Raw genomic sequence first — 19885 nt, forward strand, 5'->3', positions numbered from 1 at the left:
ACATCATGCACAAAAAATATACACTGATGTCATACGGACGCAGCAACACACCGCGCTTATCTAATCTTGGCTTCTGCCTACATAACAAATATGGAAAATGTACCGTTGAGACAATTAACGCAAGCCAGGGAAGAACAAAACTAATTTGGGAGTGTGTAATGGAAGAGAAAGTGAGCGTGCAACTCCCCCAGGCTCTCCTTTAAAGAAGAATGTGATCATCAGCTTGCCAGGCTAAACAAGAGTAAAAGCGAGAGGAGAGGGTGACCCATCTTCCCATCTAGGAACAGCCTCACCCTGCCAGAGTGATTAAAAAAACAAACAAACCACCAAAGATTATACGGTCTTAAGGTAAAAGCAAAGTCTGTGATAAGAAGAGCTGCTTTCTGTGTCACATGCTGGTGTTGCTGCAAAGCCTCAGGCCCTCAAGACAAACCCTTTTTTTTTTTTACCTTTGATGTAGGGAGACCGAGACACTGTTAAGGGGTGTGGAAATTGTTCAGTCGGTGTCAAAAGTTTGCAGCCAGGCCATGCTAAGCTAAAAGAAAACATATTAGTATTGCTACTAAACCTAACTCTAAGAAGGGAGTGCTAGAATGACATCAAGGCCTCGTCAGACTAAGGTGTGTGGAGCCTGGGCTTTTAAAAATGTCCATTGTTTACAATAAACTCAATGGAAGGAAGCAGCTCAGTTCCCTGAGTGGATGTTCCCGGAGGAGGGGCGGTGCAAAGAAATGGAGCTGTGAGCGTCCCCCACTCCCCACCACCACCCACCGTCCTGTCTTTATCAACACGATCATATCAAATCTATGTTTTTGCTAAAGTTTGCAAAGACGCTGTTGTCACTGGTTTTGCAAAATCAGTGCGTGCAATCTGTCAGCTGACAAAGAGCTGAAGCATCCTGTTGGAAATATTGCAACACAACTAAAAAAAAAGTCTCCACGGGATTATTATGGGGAAGAGACGAAACACTAACTCAAGCGATCGACTTCCTACACTTCAAGTGCCCCAGGGCGTATCAGCGATACCACATGAGATAAACCCGAGACAGTAATGTCAGTAAATGGGCGCTGTGATGTTACAGAAATATTATAGCCACATAGCGTGGATTTGAGAAGGGCTGTCAGCTTCATCTGCCGCCTGCAACACGCCGAGCAGACTGATAATCGCATTTGGAGGTACAATACAAGACGTAGTGTTGTAAGTCTACAGGCTGCACAGCTACAACTGCTTTACTGAACAATAAAAAAGCGGGGGGGGGGGGAGCTCACACTGTCGTTGTACCACAATGACAGTCAAGCACGCACGGAGAGCCCCATCACAGCTGACCCAAAACTGCTGCCGCCTCTGCTGCTGCTTCGCTTAAAGGAGACCATCAAATATTAATTATTTAATTATGTTAGTGCCCGTGTTCCTGTTATTTCTCAAATCCAAACAAACACACACACGCAGAGAGACACCACACATGTGGGGTTGACCCAATAAGTGGCCAATATGACTACAACACACACACACACAACAAATAAACACAGAGATACACAAAGGCCTGTGTTATAAAGCATGCATGTGTGTACATACGCACACACTCAAGAGTGGCAAGGAACTTCCAGTACTCACTGCGGCTGTGTTAACGTCCCTGCCCTCGGTTGTGAAATAAGAAAAGAGAAGGGGGGAAAAAAGGCCAGTCACATACACTCTTCAGTTATTCTGCTGCTGTCAGGGGTTAAAGTGGCGTGTGGTGACGGTGAAACGAGGTGAAACGCTCTGTCTCGGGCTGTGTTCCCGTTTCCTCTCCGTCTCTTGTCTATCTCCTCTATCTTTCCCTCTTTTCCGTCTTTGCCAGCTCTACCACTGGTGGCTTCCCCACCGCTCTGCTCGGGCGCTCCCGTGACGTCACGACGGTGGAGCGCGCGCCTCCGACACGTACCCCGCCCCCTCCCCTTTCCACCTCTCCATCCCGCTCTCCCTCCCTCTCCCTCGTGCACGTCAAACCATCCTCATTAAAAGTCGCAATGACAAAACACCTCATGATTATTATCCATTTATCACGTGGTGATGTGTCACTTTTTTTTTTAAATCGCTGCTTTTTCATTTAAATATACCTGAGAATACTATATTTCCCGAATTTGCCGACAAATAGAAATTGGGTTTGATCCTATGAACCTATTGTGGTTTCCTTTAGTTCTGTCATCCATACACTGCTGTGCAAAAGTCTTGAGCCACCCCTCATTTCTATATATTCTGTTTCCAAGGAGCCAGACTTATTGTTTTTATTATTTCTTAAAGAGTGGCCTTGAGCAATAGTACTCCAGGCTTCTGAAGGTCAAAGTTTTTCTTTGGACATTGGCTCCATTTTCACTCATTTTTAGTCCAATCCCTTTACCTAATCATAGTCACAGGAATTTTGTTTTCTTTTCCTTTCTTTTTTAGACCTAATAAGGTCAGTGGTAAGCATAAAAACATAAAAAAGCCACCTAACTCAAGGGACGAACCAGTGGTATGTCTACCACTTGTTTAGCTTGCATAAAATTTATTTATTTATTTTTGTGCCAACAAGGCTAGTCCCAAAAAGCTATTACCCAAAAATTTGAGATCCTTAAAAAAATCAAGCAAACTGTGTGGCAGACAAAAGAAGTTTCAGGCCTAATAAAAATTCTACAGCAGATTTCTCCTTAAGAAATATTAAAAAAGGGAAAAACAAGGAGAAAAGGATGAGGTATGCCAAAATACACAAGAAATGGACTGAAAATTACGGGATGATGAATCCAAACTTAAATTTTTTGGTTCAAATTGTAATCAACAAATACAGAGGAGGTAACGAGAGAAGTGCAACAGTGAGTGTCTACAGCAACCTGTAAACGACCTACTATCATGGACTGGGACACTTTTCAGCCAGCGGTGGTGTGGATCTCCCCGGGCCAAAGCTCGTTTAAAAGGATGATGGTAGGAGGGTGAACTGTCAGCTTGCACTTTTGGAAAGACACCATCAGTGATGAAACCTAAACCACATACTGCATCTATTTTGTGATAGATGGTTGAATAGTTCACGCTAGAAGAGTTTGGGTGCTGAGCTGGCCTGCCTGTAGGACACATTTGACATATCATGAAACAAAACATTAAAAAAATATGACAAAGAAGGACTGCTGAGCATTTAGAATCATATATCAGACAACAATGGGACAACGGTGCTCTCCCAACAGTCCAGCAGCTGATCTCTCAGATTTTCCCAGATGTTTAAAGACTGTTGTAAAATAAAGGGGGGATGCTGCATAGTGGTAAACATGTCCCTGTCCAAACCTTTTGGAAATGTGTTTCTCCCAAAAATATTCCCCCGATTCATGTTTTCATGATGCTGGTGGAAAGTGCGGTCTAACACGTTAGTCCAGAATCTCATATAAGTGTTCAACTGGAGTGAGATCTGGTGACTGTGAAGGCCGTAGCGCATGAGTCATATCATAATCATCCTCAACAAATCAGCAGTGTTAATTTACACTCACTCTTCTCTCGATGGCCGCAAACCATGCCAACAGAGCCACCGGATCCTGTTGTTGTAGTGGTCAAGGGTTCAGGCTTGTCCTTTAATTTATCTTCTGTCCATGTGAACTTACTTACTCTTAAAAAACAGTAAAGCAAAATTGTATATGTTATTTGTCCGTACAGGTGTTTAATGTGACTTAAAAATAAATGTGGTATGATTAGTTAACTACCTAATACACTGACTCAAGGTGATCACCTGTTCTTTTGTTGACAGAACAAATAGCCCCTCTGACTTGTAAAACACAAATGTAACTAATGTTATTAGATGCTGCCCTGTATTGATGTTCTTTTCTGCAGGTAAAAAAACATCCCAAAACATAAATAATCTATATTAAGATGAGAAAAAAAGCTCGGCCATTAAAAGGACGGCACAAGGATTTATCTGAAGGAAGGCAATACCAGTAAAGTTAACCTTTATCCTATCAGTCACAGAGGATTTATAAAGTAAACCTTTGGCTATGTGATTTTCTTCCTCCACACTAATGGATCTTTATTGATTTTATCAGATGATGGATTTGAGGATGAGTACTATTTTAACTTGAATGTGAGAAGGCCGTTTGGATGAAAACCTTAGTTTCTTTAGATCAGTAATAGCCAGATTCATCATAAAAGTCTACAGTATTTTTATGTTTTAACAAAATTGTCATGGTCCTGGGTCGAGCGACCCAGTGTTTGAGTTTATGTATCTTTTGTATTTATTTGTGCCTTAGCTTAGTTCACCTAGTTAATTTCTAGATTACTGTGTAGTCCTGTTTCTTAGTTATGTCATCTCCCCTGTACTAAGTTTCCCTGGTTCATGCGTCATGTGTGGTTATGTTTGGTTCCTTGTCTAGTCTGTTATGTGTGTTAGGCCTGTTAAGTTGTGTTGTCGTGTCTAAGTCTGCATGTTTCCTGTTTTATTTTGAAAAGGGTCTTGTGTTCTGTGTTCATGTGGTTAGTTTTACTCTTGCCTGTGCATCATTATGTTTATCCTAGTCAGCTGTTTCCTCATGTGTCTCCACTTCCCCTGATCACCTCATGTGTGTATTTAAGTCCTCTGTTTTCTGAATGTCATTGTCGGGGCGTCTGTTATCCCCACCATAGTCATAGAACTTCATAGTATTTGTTTCTTAGTGTTATTTAGTTTGCTTAGGGTTCCTTGTTTAACCCCTGCAATCATCCAAATAAAGGATCGCTTTCTGTTTAAACCTGCAACACCTCGTCCACATCTGCTTTTGGGTCCTGTTTCAAAAAACACACCGGCGCACCACGCCGTGACAAAAATTCTCAACAAAAAAATGTAGCTACGTCGGTCTTGCGTTATTCTTTATTCCATACCATATGACAGTCAGCACATTTGATTTGTAGTAAGATCAATTTTACTAATTTATTTCTGTGCTTTTACTGAATGGGCCTGTCAGCTTTTTAGTGTGATGCTCGTAAGTTATACTTCAGATTTATGGCACTCCTGGAGCTAGCTGCTTGATGAGTAAATGACTGGAATACAGCATGCATACAGTATGTTTGTAGATTTCCCATAAGGTTATCCTCATCTTCTTGCTCTACATTCACTGGCCACTTCGTTAGATGCACCAGTTCAACTGCTTGCTAATTCAAATATCTAATCAGTCAATCACATTGGCAGCAAATCATTGAGGCTTTTAGACAAAGTTCAAACTAAGAATCAGGAAGACAAGTGATTTAAGCGACTTTGAATGTGGCATGGTTGTGGAAGTATTTCACAAACTGTTGATCTACTAGAAATTTTTAAACACAACAATCTTTAAGGTTTTCAGAGATTTGTTCAAAAAGGAGAAAATATCAAGAGAGCAGAAGTCATTTAGGTAAAAATGCCTTGTAAATGCTGGAGGTCAAATGACAATGGCCAGATTGCTTCAGGCTAACATTACAAAAAAGGTGTGCAGAAGAGCATCTCCGAATGCTTGAAGAAGATGGGCTAAGGCAGCAGAAGGCCACACTGTTTGCCACTACTGTCAGCTCGGCATCTTGATTTCTGCTCTGACACTCACATGTTAGGGTCAGAATATGGACCAAAACCTCCGATTAAAGTTTCCAGCGCCTTTTTGAATGTATGCCACCAAGAATTAAGTCAGTTCTGCAGGCAAAAGGTGACCAGTCAGTGTATTGCATTATCTGTCTCTCTAATGCACTATTAACACCTGATCCTAAAGAAATATTTCCAACTAGATGCTAAGTAAGTACACATGCACACAGACACACATTTACAGTGTCCCAGTTCCCTCGGCGCCAGTCAGTCAGACAACAAAGGTATAAATAGTCTGCTGGCTAAAGTTCCCCCTGAGAGAGGTGGACCAACACGGTTTTGTAAACTGTGTTTGCAAACTTCAACTGTGAGCATTTTTAAAGTTTTTTTTTTAACATTCTCCATGTGTTGGGCATTCATAAACAAGGCATAGGTGAATATAATCTGAAGTTACAGAAAACAAAGGTCCAGAAGAAATTTCTAAGAAATAGATTTTTAATAGCAGTATAATACAAGATACAAACCCCCCCCCCCCCCCCCCCAAAAAACCCAGCTTGTCGTCAGATGATGGTTTTTGGCATTTTGTAAATCCATCTAGTCATTTTCATAAATGCTCTCAGCTGTAAAGGGAGAGGTTATACTTCAGAGAGGTCGTCAGTCCATCGGGAAACCCACACACTCACTGGAAGAACATGTAAACTCTGTACAGAAAACTCAGAACCTTCAGCTCTGCTTTTGGATGCACTGATGATAAGTTGAAAGAAAAGTAAAATTGTTGACTGAATTACACAAGACAGTAAAAATGTTGACAGTCAGTGATGTCAAAAGCAAAATTGTAGACAATGAGTCCAAAACTAACATGTGCATAAAATATGTATATAAGCATTTTTGACTATAAATGCAGTTAATTTCCCATGATGCCACCCTCAAGGCCCTTTATTTGTAAGGCAGCACATCAGCACAATGGCTAAACAATGGTGCTACCTACTGGCTAAATACAGGTAATGCAACCATTTATGTTTATAACTACTTTGTACATGAATCCGTCCTCCGTTACTATGTCATACTACTACGTCTGCTGCTTCTAAATTGTTATGAGGTCTTGGCTGCAGAACATGTTTAGCACTATGTATTCAAAAGCACGTAGCCTCTTCCTCAGTGATAACAACTTAATGACACGTGGCACTTTAAGTTGTGAGGTCCACAGTTAAGTTGTGATGGATATTTGGTTGGCAAAATTATTACCTATCGGAAAGATTCCAAAAATAGGATACAGCTTGCACCTGTTACTTAAAGGAAAGCCAAGCAGATAATACAGAAGAGCTTTTAATGTTGATGGTTTCTCAGTGAAGGTACATCCTGTGAAGGAGTACATCAGGGTTCTGGTATCCACGTCATAGAACGAGACCTCTCCTTTCTCGTAATCGACAAACACACCAACTGTTTTGGGTGTCTGTCTCACATGCAAAAGAAGAATCTCGGAATCACAGGCAAAATATTGCACATCCCATCCAGTGTACCGTGCGTTTAATGTCCAGGCTCCATCTTTGGGGGTGGGAGGAAAACCCATGTGCTTGTTCACAGACTCTTTGACCACTCCTAAAGTCCAGACTTTACTCTTGCTGACACAAACCTCATAGTAGAATCTGCCTGAGGAGAATCCTTCAGTCGCAAGGACATAGGGTTGATTTAAAAATGGTCGCTCAAAAAGAGGAGAGTAAGGCCGTAAACGTATATTAAGTGTTAGTTTTTTGCCACCCTCGTACACCTTGAGTATTGGATGGGCTACATGGGGATCAAAAGTTAGAGTCATCGAATTACACAGCTGGATCATCATTAGCTTGTCCCGAGGTGGTCTCCACTCCTCTTCAAAATCATATTCTCTTGATATCCCTTCTCCTTCAATAAAATTGTCTCTCATTAGTGGTTCTGCTGTAGCAGCCTGTTCAGCAGCATCACAGCCATCAGACGAATTGAGCTCATAAACAAGCATGCCCACTTCTTTACTGAGTATCTTTTCTATCTGAGCACTGTACTTCTTCACCATCCCCAAATATATCTGTTGACTCATTTTAGAAAGGCTGTCTGTAAAAGGAGGCACACCGTGGGACAGAGGTTTAAATACGTCCTTATTGAATGCAACGTAGTGGAGGGACGAGCAGCTGTGCAGGAAATGGAGATGGTCTTCTGTCTGTAAAAACTCTTCCAGTTCAGCTATCCCCCTTCTTAACTCATCTACTTCTTCTTCCAGCAGAGCTATGTGGGTTTCAGCTTGTGTTTCTACTGCTTTGTGCTTCTCTTGGATTAGCTTAATTAGCTCGTCCTGGTTTTTTAGCAGAGAGGCCACCAGAGCTCCTAAAACCACAGCAATATCTGCTACCTCTCGTTCTGATTCGTCCTTGTTTTGCCGAGCCGAGCGTTTGGCTTCCTTCACATGACTGGATTTGGTCTTTTCCATTGCTTTCATTTCTGATGTTAAGCTCTCAAGCCGGGCTTTCCCCTCTCTGAAAGCACGTTCGGAGGGGATGGTTACGTGTGTCACGTGGTCGTCTTTCAAGCACATGAAACAAATACACACCTGATCTGTGCAGCAGAAGAGCTCCAACATCTTGTCATGCTTCTGACACACCCTGCCCTTCAGGTTTGATACGGGGTCGATCAGCTTGTGCTTCTTTAGGCTTGCAACTCTCTGATGAGGCTCCAGGTCGGCCTGGCAATATGAGGTCAAACACACCAGGCACGTCTTGTGGGCCTTTCGCTTTGGTCCGATACAGACATCACAGGGCACCTCCCCCGGTTTAGCAAGAACCTCTCCATCCTTTACTCTCATGCTGTTGAAGCACTCCATCATATCTCTGAACTCTGTGTTGACCTGAAGCTGAGGTCTGCGGCGGAACCTCTTCTTGCAGAGGGGACATTGCGTTACATCACTGCTGTCCCAGTACTCTGTGATACAAGTCTTGCAGTAGTTGTGTCCACATGGAGTAGTGACAGGATCAGTAAATGTGTTAAGGCAGATTGAACAGAGGAACTGTTCCTCACACAGCAAGCTGCTGGCTGAGGCCATGACTAAAAAACAAACGAACAAAGAATGAAGACGACTTAGAATTTCAAATAGACAAAACATTAAATTGTATATAAAAAAGTGTCTTTCAAGGTAAAACTTATACATATATATGGCTAGCAACGCTGAGATTAATCTGTTTGACCTAATATTTTACTTTAGTGAAAACACAACTGAAAACAACATTCTGGATATCATATAATTATTTGGTTTTTTTTGTTAAATTCCTTATTTGTAAAAACAAAAATCAACAGGTCAGCTCTTCTACACTTTAGTAGTAACTTTAAACATTATAGCACCGTCTTATATAAAACCAAAACCAAAAAATTTAATTAAGACATTTACTGAATTACTACAATATGCTACATACACTCACCAGCCACTTCATTAGGGACACCCATTCAAACTGCTTATTAATGCAAATATCTGATCAGACAATCACATGGAGGAAGCTCAGTGCATGTAAGCATATCAACATGGTCAAGATGAGCTGCTGAAGTTCAAACTGAGCATCAGAATGAAAATTAAAGGTGATTTAAGTGACTTTGAATGTGGTATGGTTGTTTGTACCAGAAGGGTTGGTTTGAGTATTTTACAAACAGCTGATTTGCTGAGATTTTCCTGCACGACCATCTCTAGGGTTTACAGAGAATGGTCTGAAAAAGACGAAATATCCTGAGGAAGCCAGTTTTCTGGGTGATAATTCCTTGTTGATGCTATACAGTGGCTACACAGCCAAGGCACTTGGAAGAGCATCTTGAACCCTGTAGCAGATGGGCTACAGCAGCAGAAGACCATACTAGGCGTTACTCCCATTTACAAAGAATGGGAAACTGGGCTGCCATTCACATATGCTCATCAAAATTGAACAACAGAAGATTGGAAGATGTGTCTTGGTATATACAACATGAAGGCATGGATCCATGCTGTCTTGCATCAAGCTCAGGCTGATGATGGCTGGATAATGGTGTGGGGGATATTTTCTTGTCACACTTCGGGCACCTTAATGCCAACTGAGCATCATTTAAACGCCACAGCCTACCTGAGCATTGCTGCTAACCCAGCCCAGTAATGTGTAACTAATGTATTGGCCAGTGCATGTATAAGTGATACTTCTGGTATTATCAGATTGTAAATGTGGTTTGTTTTGTTTTGATATTTCATTTGAGAATTATCTCTGCTTAAAACAGGTTATTCATGGAAGAAAAAAGAGCTTGATGTGTAAGACATAAATAGAAATAGGGTCAAAACCAGTAAACAAAGATGTTGTAAGTTGTAAGATATGCTTATATGCACATTCATTATTTCTCCACTGAAACTTTAAGAACAAAATCAAGGCAAGTAGCAACCTATTCTAGTCTATGCTGGCAAAATACGGAACTTATCCCATGGTGGAGATCCGGAAAGTCAAAGTTACATGTTATTAAAAGACAAACAGTTTTTAAAAAATAAGTTTGCTGCTCTTTGCCTATCGTACTAGCTTTAGCAAAGTGTTCTGCTTGTGACTTACTGCACACACACACACATTCATAAAGCACAACCACAAAACCCTGAGATTTGTTGAAGTTGACTGACTTTGCGGATTAGCGTTTGGCACATCGCTAACACGAGGCTGTGTACGTCGAAAAGACGACGTTGTGTGGACGTTTGTTCACAACCATGACCTAACTATACTAGTTGCCAAAAAAAAGAAGAAGAAGAGCATAAAAGAAATCTATATTTCTAACTTTATCAGAGACCGTCTAAGAGCTCAGCTCTACGCGGAAACAACGTCAAAGTCCGGGGATGGGTTCACATTTCTGCCGTCGTACCTCGCCCAGTTTTGACCGTATCACGTCGGCGTTTCAACTATCTTTGCGGAATGTTTTAAAAGAAATTACACAAGATAAAAAAAATGTCAAAGCTTACCTGCCCAAATGTAGCGTTGAGGTTTAAAACAAAATGCAGCTTTTTCACATTAGGCGTGCAGTTTCATTTCCCATTTCATCATCCATCAGTTAATGCGCAGTCTCCGAAGGAAATAGGGTTGTTTTTTTTTTTAAAGAAAATTGTTTATTTATTTATTTTTGCATAACAACCCCTAATTTCTTTATATTTTACTTCTAAAGAGACAGACTTTCTTAGGAAATTTTTAAAAGTGGTCTTGAGCAATAGTTTTAAAATGTTTTTCAGTCCAGTCCTTGTGTTGAAGGGTTTTGTGTGTGTGTGTGTGTGTGTGTGTGTGTGTGTGTGTGTGTGTGTGTGTGTGTGTGTGTGTTTTGTGTGTTTTGTTTTTCTTTGTTAAGCTAACACTGACATACGAGTAACTCAAGCATAAAAAATAAACCGAACTCCAGGGATAAACCAGTGCTGTGCCTACACATCCCTGGATTTAGTCTATTCTAATTCTTTTCTTTCTGATGTTACATTCTCAAGCCCGGCTTTCCTGTCTAGTGGGATAATTGCAGAGGGAAGACTTGTCACATCACTGCTGTGTCAGAACTCTGTGATACAAATCTTGTAGTTGTGTCCATATGGAGTATAGACAGGATCGTTGAAGTCATGCAGACAGATAAATCACAGGATGATTTTGGTTTTAAAAAACAAACATTTTAAAGCATGACTACATTTACATTGTAACTAACAGCATTAAAAAATGATATTCAGAAGGGGAAGATTTCAATAACGGTAGCACCTGCCAAAATTGCCAGAGCCAAGTTGACCACCTTCATCTGCTTTATTTGGCAAAGATAAAGATTTTATGCCGGATGCCTAGCACGGGTACAGTCAAATGAAAGAGGCATTCTTGTTGAACTGACCAACATAATTGTTTATAAGATGGTGTCACTGCAGATTCACACTTGAACTGACTAAAACAGTGATACAGCAAAAAATTCCTGTAGAAAATCACAAACTGAAATGATCAGACACTGCACACACTGTGTAAACTGTCAGCCTGACTGATCATCAAGTATTTTGAGATTGGTTGTTAATCTATAGGCTACAGACTTATGGTGCCAAAAACTAATTTCAGGTTTTTTATTTATTCTAAAAAAGTAAAGAGTATCGTTGACAGTTCTACTGGCTGCTCTCTTACCTCGATGAGGAGCACTGCCCTCAGTGGTTCCAGCAACTTGAGCCTTGCTTCTGTCACATTTTCCATATTTCTGTTCTCCACGACATCATTGGATGCCTTTGCACAGTGCAAACGTGCCCCCAAAGTTTTGCAATTCAGATATCAGGTACTTTAGAAAGCAGTTTTAGATAGCAATTGTCATTTTTCACCATCAGGGGTGACTTTGAGGCATTTTGCCTTATTACTCCTACAACATTTTCAATCATTTGAGTTGCTGGCACCATTGTGCTTTTTCCTGAGATGATACCTTTTTACATCATTAATCAGGCTTACATGCAAGTTGACTCCATTAGGGTGGACAGTCCTTACAGGGAGATAACAATGATCCAATAGCACCTGTGACTTCACCTGAATCTGGGCCATTTCAAAATCAGTCCATATTCTCCCTTTCAATTTTCTTTTGATAGCCAGTAAATTAAACAGCCTTCTCTGAGAGTGAACCATCTTACTGTTGTTCTCCTTTTTGTGTACTGTACTCCCATTTCCACCACCTCCTGTCTCACTTTCTCATCTCATCTTCTGTCCATTACCAGCTCGGCTGAGCTGCAGCCAACTTCTGGAGAGTCTTGCAAATAATTTAATTTCTGGGGAATGATAGATGAGTTTAAAACCCTGTGGTCAACCTACCAAAGCAATGGACAATGCACAAAAGAGGTGAAGAAATGAGAGCAACTAGGGTGTAGTGGATGGTGATGACTGTTGGGGTGATTTGTGACAGAAGGATAGCAGCAAGAGTGAAAGGTAACTATTGTTTAGAGACAACGGGATTTACAAAAAGACAGGAGGTGGGGCTGGAGGTAGCAGAGTAGAAGATACATGGCCACTTTGGGAGTGACCAGGGTTGACAAAATTAGACATGAGTATATCAGAGGGACAGCTCAAGTTGAGCGGTCTGGACAAAAGGTAGAGATGGTTTGGAAATGTGCAGAGGAGATATCTTTGCTATATTAGGCAAAGGATCTTTAACATGGAGCTGCCAGGCAGGAGAAAAAGGAATACCATAGAGAAAATTCATAGATGTGGTGAAAGGGATGCAAAAAGCTGATAGAGAGAGGAGTGTGCAAGGCATAGGGTAATATGGAAGCAGATGATCTGCTCCTAAAGGGAAGAACTGAAACAAGAAGAATAAGGGCAAGAAGAAGATAGCTTCCGGTCACCTTTTCCTGGAAAAAGTTACTAAAACCAAGAAACACCTGCCGTGCTAGTATTGCACACATATAATCAGACTTTATTATCTTCTTAAGAAAGCTCCATAAACCTGTTTTACATATCTGATAACATCTGGAAATATATTCCCTTGTCCATTTCCCCCGTCTGGTCACTAGCTGGCCCCATTAGATGAAGGCATTGTGGAAAAAAAGAGCCCAAACAGTAAATTAGAGCTTTTATTGCATTCAAATAAAGTGTGATCTTTAGTGTAAGTCACTGAGAGGGAAATTGTTTTCACATATTTTGATTTCACTGTTTAGAAACATGACAAAGAAGAATGAGTCTTGTGTGTTCTGCTAGAGTTAGAGCTCAACAAACTGGGGACTATACATGTTACATGTAAGGAATGCATACAAATCTGTTAAAATGGATGTGTGCGCAGTCAGTTACCCATGAAATGCCCAAAACCTGCATGAAAAACTCTCTAGTATGAACAAACGTACATTTTAAGCTGTTGCAAGCATGCTTTTATGGTGGCGCAACTCTAAAAGTGCAATAGTTTACACATGTGCATGTGTATATCAGTGAATGCGCATCATAAGCCACGGGAAGTATCCAGTGCTCTTCATGGCAAAGGTACTGATGAACAAATTGATGCCTGAGGTGATGAAGACTATAATGGTGGTTATGTTGTTCAGGTAGTCCAGACGCTTTTGTAGAGTGGAATTGTTCAGGTTCCGACGGCCTGTGTCGCACACACACGCACACAAACACAATAGAGGAAAAACAGGCATGAGACCAGATGATGACACATTTCTTTTGACCAAAATGCCTTATATATATTTTTAATCTGCCAAAAGAATAGTATAGATGCAGGCCCAAAATAACAATGTTCAGTAAAAATACAATAAGCCAAGTATAGCTTTCTTTATAATCACTCGTTTTATTTAGCTTTTTATTCACAAAGATATTTATCCATTTCATATTTTTTTTTCTATTTTTCTGATGTCAAAGATGTTTTAAAATAAGATGTATATTTAAAATCAAAACAAGCTTTACACTTTTACCGATTAGGCACATAAAAGAAGGGAAGAATACATGTAAAATGCACAGAAAAAGTAGAGACATCTACAATAAAAAAGTACAATATTTGCACAAGCATGTCATTGGAGCAAATAAAACCATGCATGTTTAAATGACAGCTGGTTAAAGTTAAAAATATTTTAGTTCGATTACAGTGTGAGAAATTTGACAAGTGTCTGAATAGGAATTAAGATGCAATGTTTGAACACATGGGATTGTTTTCCAACTTTGTCTTAGGCCAATGTGTCATGCTACTGCACAGATGAAATACTGCTGCAAAGCATGTTGGTGGGTCTGTGCATGACTTGGATATATTTTCATAGTTTTGTGTGTCTCAAAAGTGGAGTCGAGCCAACAGCCAGCGGAAGAATCCGGTCCTCTTGGAGCCGAAGAAGCTGATGAAGAAGTTAATCACTGTGGTGGCGAAGATGATGCCTGTAGCAACGTTGTTCAGGTAGTCGAGTCGTTTCTGATTGGACACCACGTTAAGGTCCCTGCGGGCTGCAACATGCACACACATGCACACAGACAGACACACAAACACACAATTTCAAACATTTCAAACACAACCACCACTCTCACAGTTAACCCATACATACAAACGTTCAGTAATCCAAACAACAGCAATATTGTTGGCTCATCACTCATGCTGCCCTCCATCCTCTTTGTAGTCTATGTGAGTTTGACTGGTTCAGATTTCACTGTAAAACATAAAAACTGAACAGGATTAAACCAAAGTTTGGATTGATGAGCAAGCTCTGTATTGTGCCCATTGGAGAAACTGGCACTGTGACGCTAGCTCAAAAAGTACACCAGTCCTGTAAGACTTCCTTGTTAAAATGCCCAATGTACGTCCTGGTAACAAAATAACGTTTGGGCTCTACTGAGGTTTTGCATTGAACTTAACAGCAAACCATGTGATGTCATTTGTCTCCATTTTGAAAGTGTGACAAGGTAGGGTCGAATGAATAAGCTCTCAGTCACATAGTCTTAGAGAGCAGTCCGTGACTATCAGGAAATTATCGATCACAGGAAAAATGTAAAAAAAAGACTGGGCTTACAGAACCAGCTAGCTAGCCAAACTTGCTCGCATTGGCTAGCATCTTAGTGCTCCACTTTCTCAACTTATTTTTGTCTAACAAATAAGTCACTTAGGTTTTTTACACCCACCTTTTATATATAGTCTGTGCAAGCAGCTTATTTTAATATATATACCATAAATCTGTGTGTTTTATAATGGTAAACCGCAAAGGATAGAGCTCAAAGATTGCGCAGGAGGGAAAAGTTAGCCCTGCTCCTTCGAACAGAAGCTGCTCACTGCTAGCAAGTAAGCTAATGAGTATATTTAAAAATCAACTTAACTTTACTGGCATGACTGAGAGCTTGCTCCCACTTAGCTCTAAGACTGAATGTTGAAGCAATCTTTGACTGTAAAGTGTGTATACCTTTTAAAAACATTCATTCATCCACAGCTACTGAACAAACAGTTATTATGCTACAGTAATAGCTGTTTGTTCAGTGGCTGTGGATGAATGAATGTTAAAGGGGACTACTTTGTGGCCAAATTTGGTGTGTGCAAAGTTCAACATTTCATCAGCAACATTAATCAAATGTTTATGTTTATCAATGTACATACATTTGTCTGCTTAATCTGTCTCATAGAATAAAGCGCTGAAATAACCATCGCAGCAAGCAGCTGCGCTGTGTCCCAAAGGCCGATTTAATAATGTTGATAATGAAAGTGAGGCAGATGATGCCGGTAATTAGATTGTTCAAGAAGTTCAAGCACCGCTGACAAGAAGGGAGGCGGGTCAGCTCCAGTCGAGCTGCACTCACACATACACACAAATGGAAAATGCATACATACATTGCACACACACATAACCAGAACACAACCATGCAGACAGAAAAAACAGAGACAGACACACACATCTAGTTGGTCCGCTGGCCCAATCCATCCATACTGAACTAAACAATACAATAGTAATATAGTTGATTAGTTAGTGAGTTGGACAATAGGTTACACTGGCATGTGTTATGATTGTGTGCTTGTGTGACCACAACCTAGTTATGTGGGTCAGAATCTGTTCTTACTTTCTAAACAGGTGTACATACTAGAACCATTGCCTACGTTACACAGTCAGAAATGCATCCTGGCAAAGAGGCCAGTGCGTTCCATCCCGAAGACAGTGATGAAGATGTTGGTGACAAAGACGAGGAAGATGGTGATGGTTAGGGTGTTGTTCAGGCTGTCCAGGCGCTTCTGGTTGGCTTCTTCATTGAGGTCTCGCCGGGCTGCAATGCACATATACAAACACATACCAAAAATAGCAACAAAACGAGAGCATAAAGTGCAGGGAACCATCGTGTTTCTGTAGTTCTTGCATATAAAATGCATTAGATTGCTTATGGATTTTATACCTAAAGCCACTACCTTTAAACCTGCACTAGCTGTATTTGACTACAAACAAGTGTCAGTAAATTAGTGTGTTAATATGATGGGTTAAAAACATGGAAGATGGATTTCTGAGTCAGAAGATGTCCAGCCTAAATCTATAATGCCTACCGATTATGATGATCAGGATTCCAGCCACTATCTGAAGAGCCAGGGAAAAGGAAATGAGCGTCAGAACAGCGGCGTAATACCTAGAAACGAAAAGGAAATGCAATGCAAACAAAAGGATAGTGAATAGATAATATTTTTGGCAAACATAAATGTGATCATTGAGAAACAGCTCACAGGTAAACAGTTACGGTTTTGCCTTCTTCATATGTACATATATTGTACCTGTAGCCTGCACCCTGTTCAATGACTGTCTTCATGTGTGTAATGTTAGCCAGGAACAAGGCGATGTCCAGCATGCCTTCAGCTGCTGTTTTCTTAGTAGCATACAGGTTCATGTTCAGGTTGGAGGCTGAACCACCCTGCAATAGAGAGACACAGATTTCAAGTGGGTTATCTTACAATTGTATCCACACACTTCTTTTCAAGTAAGTAGAAGTATAAGAGTGTAAGATACTGATGGCAAAATGCAGTCCCAAATATTCAGTCATTTGGTTACTAAATACCAAGCCATGCTTTTTACAAACTACATTTAAACTCATTCCATCCATTATAATGCAGCAGGGATCTTACCTTGTAATACAAAACGTTTTCAGATAACTGTTGTCATGAATTGGTGCTATTTAAACAACACTATTTAAACAAACAAATTTCCCAAGTGTGGGACTAATAAAGGTTATCTTATCTTATCTTAACACTGAATTGGATTCCTTAAAATTATCTTTTTTTAAAGTTATCAGAAATTATTAAAAATATAACTCAGTAGCGTTCAAACACTCATCTCACCCCCAAACAATTAATCAACAAATATAAAGAGCTAAGACAAATACTGTACTGAACATCATTTTCTCTAACAAGTAACTGGCCACAAGAGGGCAGTACAGACCAAGGATACGGTTACAGAATAATCTATTATATTATTTATCATATTCAATATTTGCAACCAAAGGAAAACCAGAGATATGATGAGTGGGAAAGTTGGTATATTGAGTTCATCTGATACTCCTCTATGCAATCTATTAACAGACAAATTAACTGTTTGAGAACTGCAAGAGAAGAAGTGCATTAGGCAGTTTGTGGCTCATGTTTCATAAATTGAAATTGTGTGCATGTGTGTTGATGTACGGTTAATTACACTATTACACTATTTGGAGAGCTTAGAATGTGCATTACCATCTTTATAAAGGTAGCAATAGTGAACGTGTGCAGTGAGACGAGAAGAAATGAAAACATGAGGCATCATTACGTTACTGTATGACTCACAGCACATATAAAGGGCTAAAATTTTCTAGATCTAATTGTCCTGCTATAGAACACAGACTGCAGATGCATATATTGGATTACATAAGACTTATCTATATACTAAAGTGCTCTGTTCGCAAATGGATGGCTGTGTGTATGCATGTGTACCATAAATCTGTTTTTCTTCAGCCTGCATAGAAAGAGAAATGCACTTAGGGAAGACATAGATCACATAAATGAAGTCAGTCATATTCACACTAAGGGCACATTGCACCTCATGACCTCACTGTGCTTTAATGTGCTTTGCTGCTCCAAAATAAACAGCGCTGACATTGTACATGTGCAGCAATTGTTAACACTTCAGCTCCTCTGTTTGCGCCGCGTCTGTTTTTATAATCACCAACCAATTGCGACTGATATTAATTTCAGCTTTTAAGCCATGTATATTCCATATACATGTGCATTAAGAAGGGTTATAGCAAGTATCTGACTTTATAGACACACTCACAAGGCCTTTCATTAGGTTTAAATGGCCTTTAATGCAACCAGCAAGTTACATGGTAGTGACTTACAGAAAGGCAACAGTAACTCAAATAACCACTCGTTACAACCACGGTATGCGGAAGAGCATCTCTGAACACTCACACAATGTTGAACCTTGAAGCAGACAGTAGTCAAGACTGCCTAAACCAAGACCAAGACAGTCGGAGTCAAGACCAAGACAAAGTCGAGATGAGACCAAGACTGAGACAGAGACTTAAAAGTCTTTAAACTGCAGCCAGATGCTGCTTCGTTTACGGGTGTCAGGCATATTTATGTGTTTTTGCGATGCACTCGCACAGCCCTCCTCACCGCTGTCTACTGAGTCACTCACTTACTGAGAGGACAGACGCACGCTCCACTTGACTGTCGCGTCTCTCACCCTCTCTGTTTTTGACATAATGATATTATCCTATATCCTCGCATGTGATTGGCCACAATATGGAGGAATTGGAGCATAGCTGAGCCACTGTGTGAGAGCTGAGCAGCGAAAGGAAATGAAGTGAGGAGCCGGCTCTCGCTCAATGGGAGTCGACTCTTCTGATTCACTACAAAGCACTCTCTAAGCACGGCTCTTAGAGCTGATGCTTTTGCGCATGACACATTATCGAACGTTATGCTGTGTGTCATGGATACTGTTGACTCCAAATCTCCCGACCACTATGTCGCTCTGAGACAGCAAGACCGAGACAGCGAGACCAAGACCAAGACCGAGGGATCCGAGACCAAGACAAGACCAAGACCACGTAAAAGTGGTCTCGAGACAGAGACCAACTCTAGCAGATAGGCTACAGCAGCAGAAGACCACACAGAGTGAACTAAAAAAAAGGAAGCCGAGGCTACAGTGTGCAAGGACAATCCACCAAAACTGGGACAGCAGAAGATTTGAAAAATATTAAGTGGTTGGATGAGTGTCAATTTCTGCTGATGTATTTCTGCTGATGTAAACAACATGCAAGCGGTGCTTGATCCTGGCTTGTATCATGTATGCTACCTGTAGTAGCAGCTGTGTGATAACATCATGTCAATATGGACCAAAACCTCTGAGCAATGTGTTGAGCGAATGCTTTTAGGAAGCAGTTAGTCTTCAATGTGATGATCTTTTGTTGGTTATATATATAAACCATCTTCATCAGGCTCATCTCTTCCTCTCAGGATGATATTACTATTATAATCTATCACAGGCAAAAACTATTGCATAGATCATGGTAAAGCATGACATGGCCACGGTCAAGCCACAAACCCAGTGCTGTAATGCTATGCAGTAATAAACACTGTGGTTTTGACACCCTCTAGTGGAAATTATCTGTTATTGAATAAATGTGGTGTGTTTTGTTGCCATGCCACAAAATACATAATAAATCATGTGGAAATCATAACAATAGCAAAACCTGTTCCTATTTTTATAAGTAATGGCATAATTTAGGCTTGGGGGGGGGGGGTGAATGCCCTGCAGCATTGGACTTCAACCCAAGAGAAAGCTGTTAATAGCCTGTCCTTTTTAAAACATAATTCCATAAACGTAACCACTTGTTTATTATCTTAAACCCGACAATGAATCTGAACAAAGCAATCTTCTGAACTGAAATGTTTGTAGCTCTGCAAAAGCCA

At 40.5% G+C, this 19885-nt stretch overlaps 3 protein-coding genes across 9 annotated transcripts in view; all 3 read right to left on the reverse strand.

Moving 5' to 3' along the window:
- The window catches only part of LOC308400053 (ELKS/Rab6-interacting/CAST family member 1-like), a 148822-nt gene extending 146945 nt beyond the window's left edge, over positions 1–1877 (reverse strand). For all 5 annotated transcript variants that reach the window (XM_080887531.1, XM_080887530.1, XM_080887529.1 and 2 more), the window contains exon 1: positions 1615–1877. The gene's annotated coding sequence lies outside the window, so the exon portion shown is untranslated. The remainder of the gene's footprint in view (positions 1–1614) is intronic.
- Positions 1878–6059: 4182 nt separating this feature from the next.
- On the reverse strand, positions 6060–10665 carry LOC308400133 (E3 ubiquitin-protein ligase TRIM39-like). The gene is made up of 2 exons (XM_080887632.1): positions 10491–10665; positions 6060–8587 (listed from the first exon to the last, which is right to left on the reverse strand). Exon 2 carries the CDS (start codon positions 8583–8585, stop codon positions 6726–6728), a length of 1860 nt encoding a protein of 619 aa, XP_080743758.1. The 5' UTR covers positions 8586–8587; positions 10491–10665; the 3' UTR covers positions 6060–6725.
- Positions 10666–13152: 2487 nt separating this feature from the next.
- LOC308399218 (uncharacterized protein) overlaps positions 13153–19885 on the reverse strand; it is a 49233-nt gene continuing 42500 nt past the window's right edge. Inside the window, exons 3-5 of one of the 3 annotated variants that reach the window (XM_080886330.1) lie at positions 16718–16854; positions 16496–16575; positions 13153–13591 (exon numbers count right to left, since the gene is read on the reverse strand). In XM_080886330.1, the coding sequence (XP_080742456.1) occupies positions 13428–13591; positions 16496–16575; positions 16718–16854 (381 nt within the window). In that variant the 3' untranslated portion in view covers positions 13153–13427. Of the gene's footprint in view, positions 13592–13827; positions 14431–15681; positions 16225–16495; positions 16576–16717; positions 16855–19885 lie in introns of those variants that run through there. The other 2 variants (XM_080886329.1, XM_080886331.1) reach the window with 2 other exon arrangements.

Source organism: Rhamphochromis sp. 'chilingali' (genome assembly GCF_963969265.1).
Source record: "Rhamphochromis sp. 'chilingali' genome assembly, chromosome: 7".
Lineage (NCBI taxonomy): Eukaryota > Metazoa > Chordata > Actinopteri > Cichliformes > Cichlidae > Rhamphochromis > Rhamphochromis sp. 'chilingali'.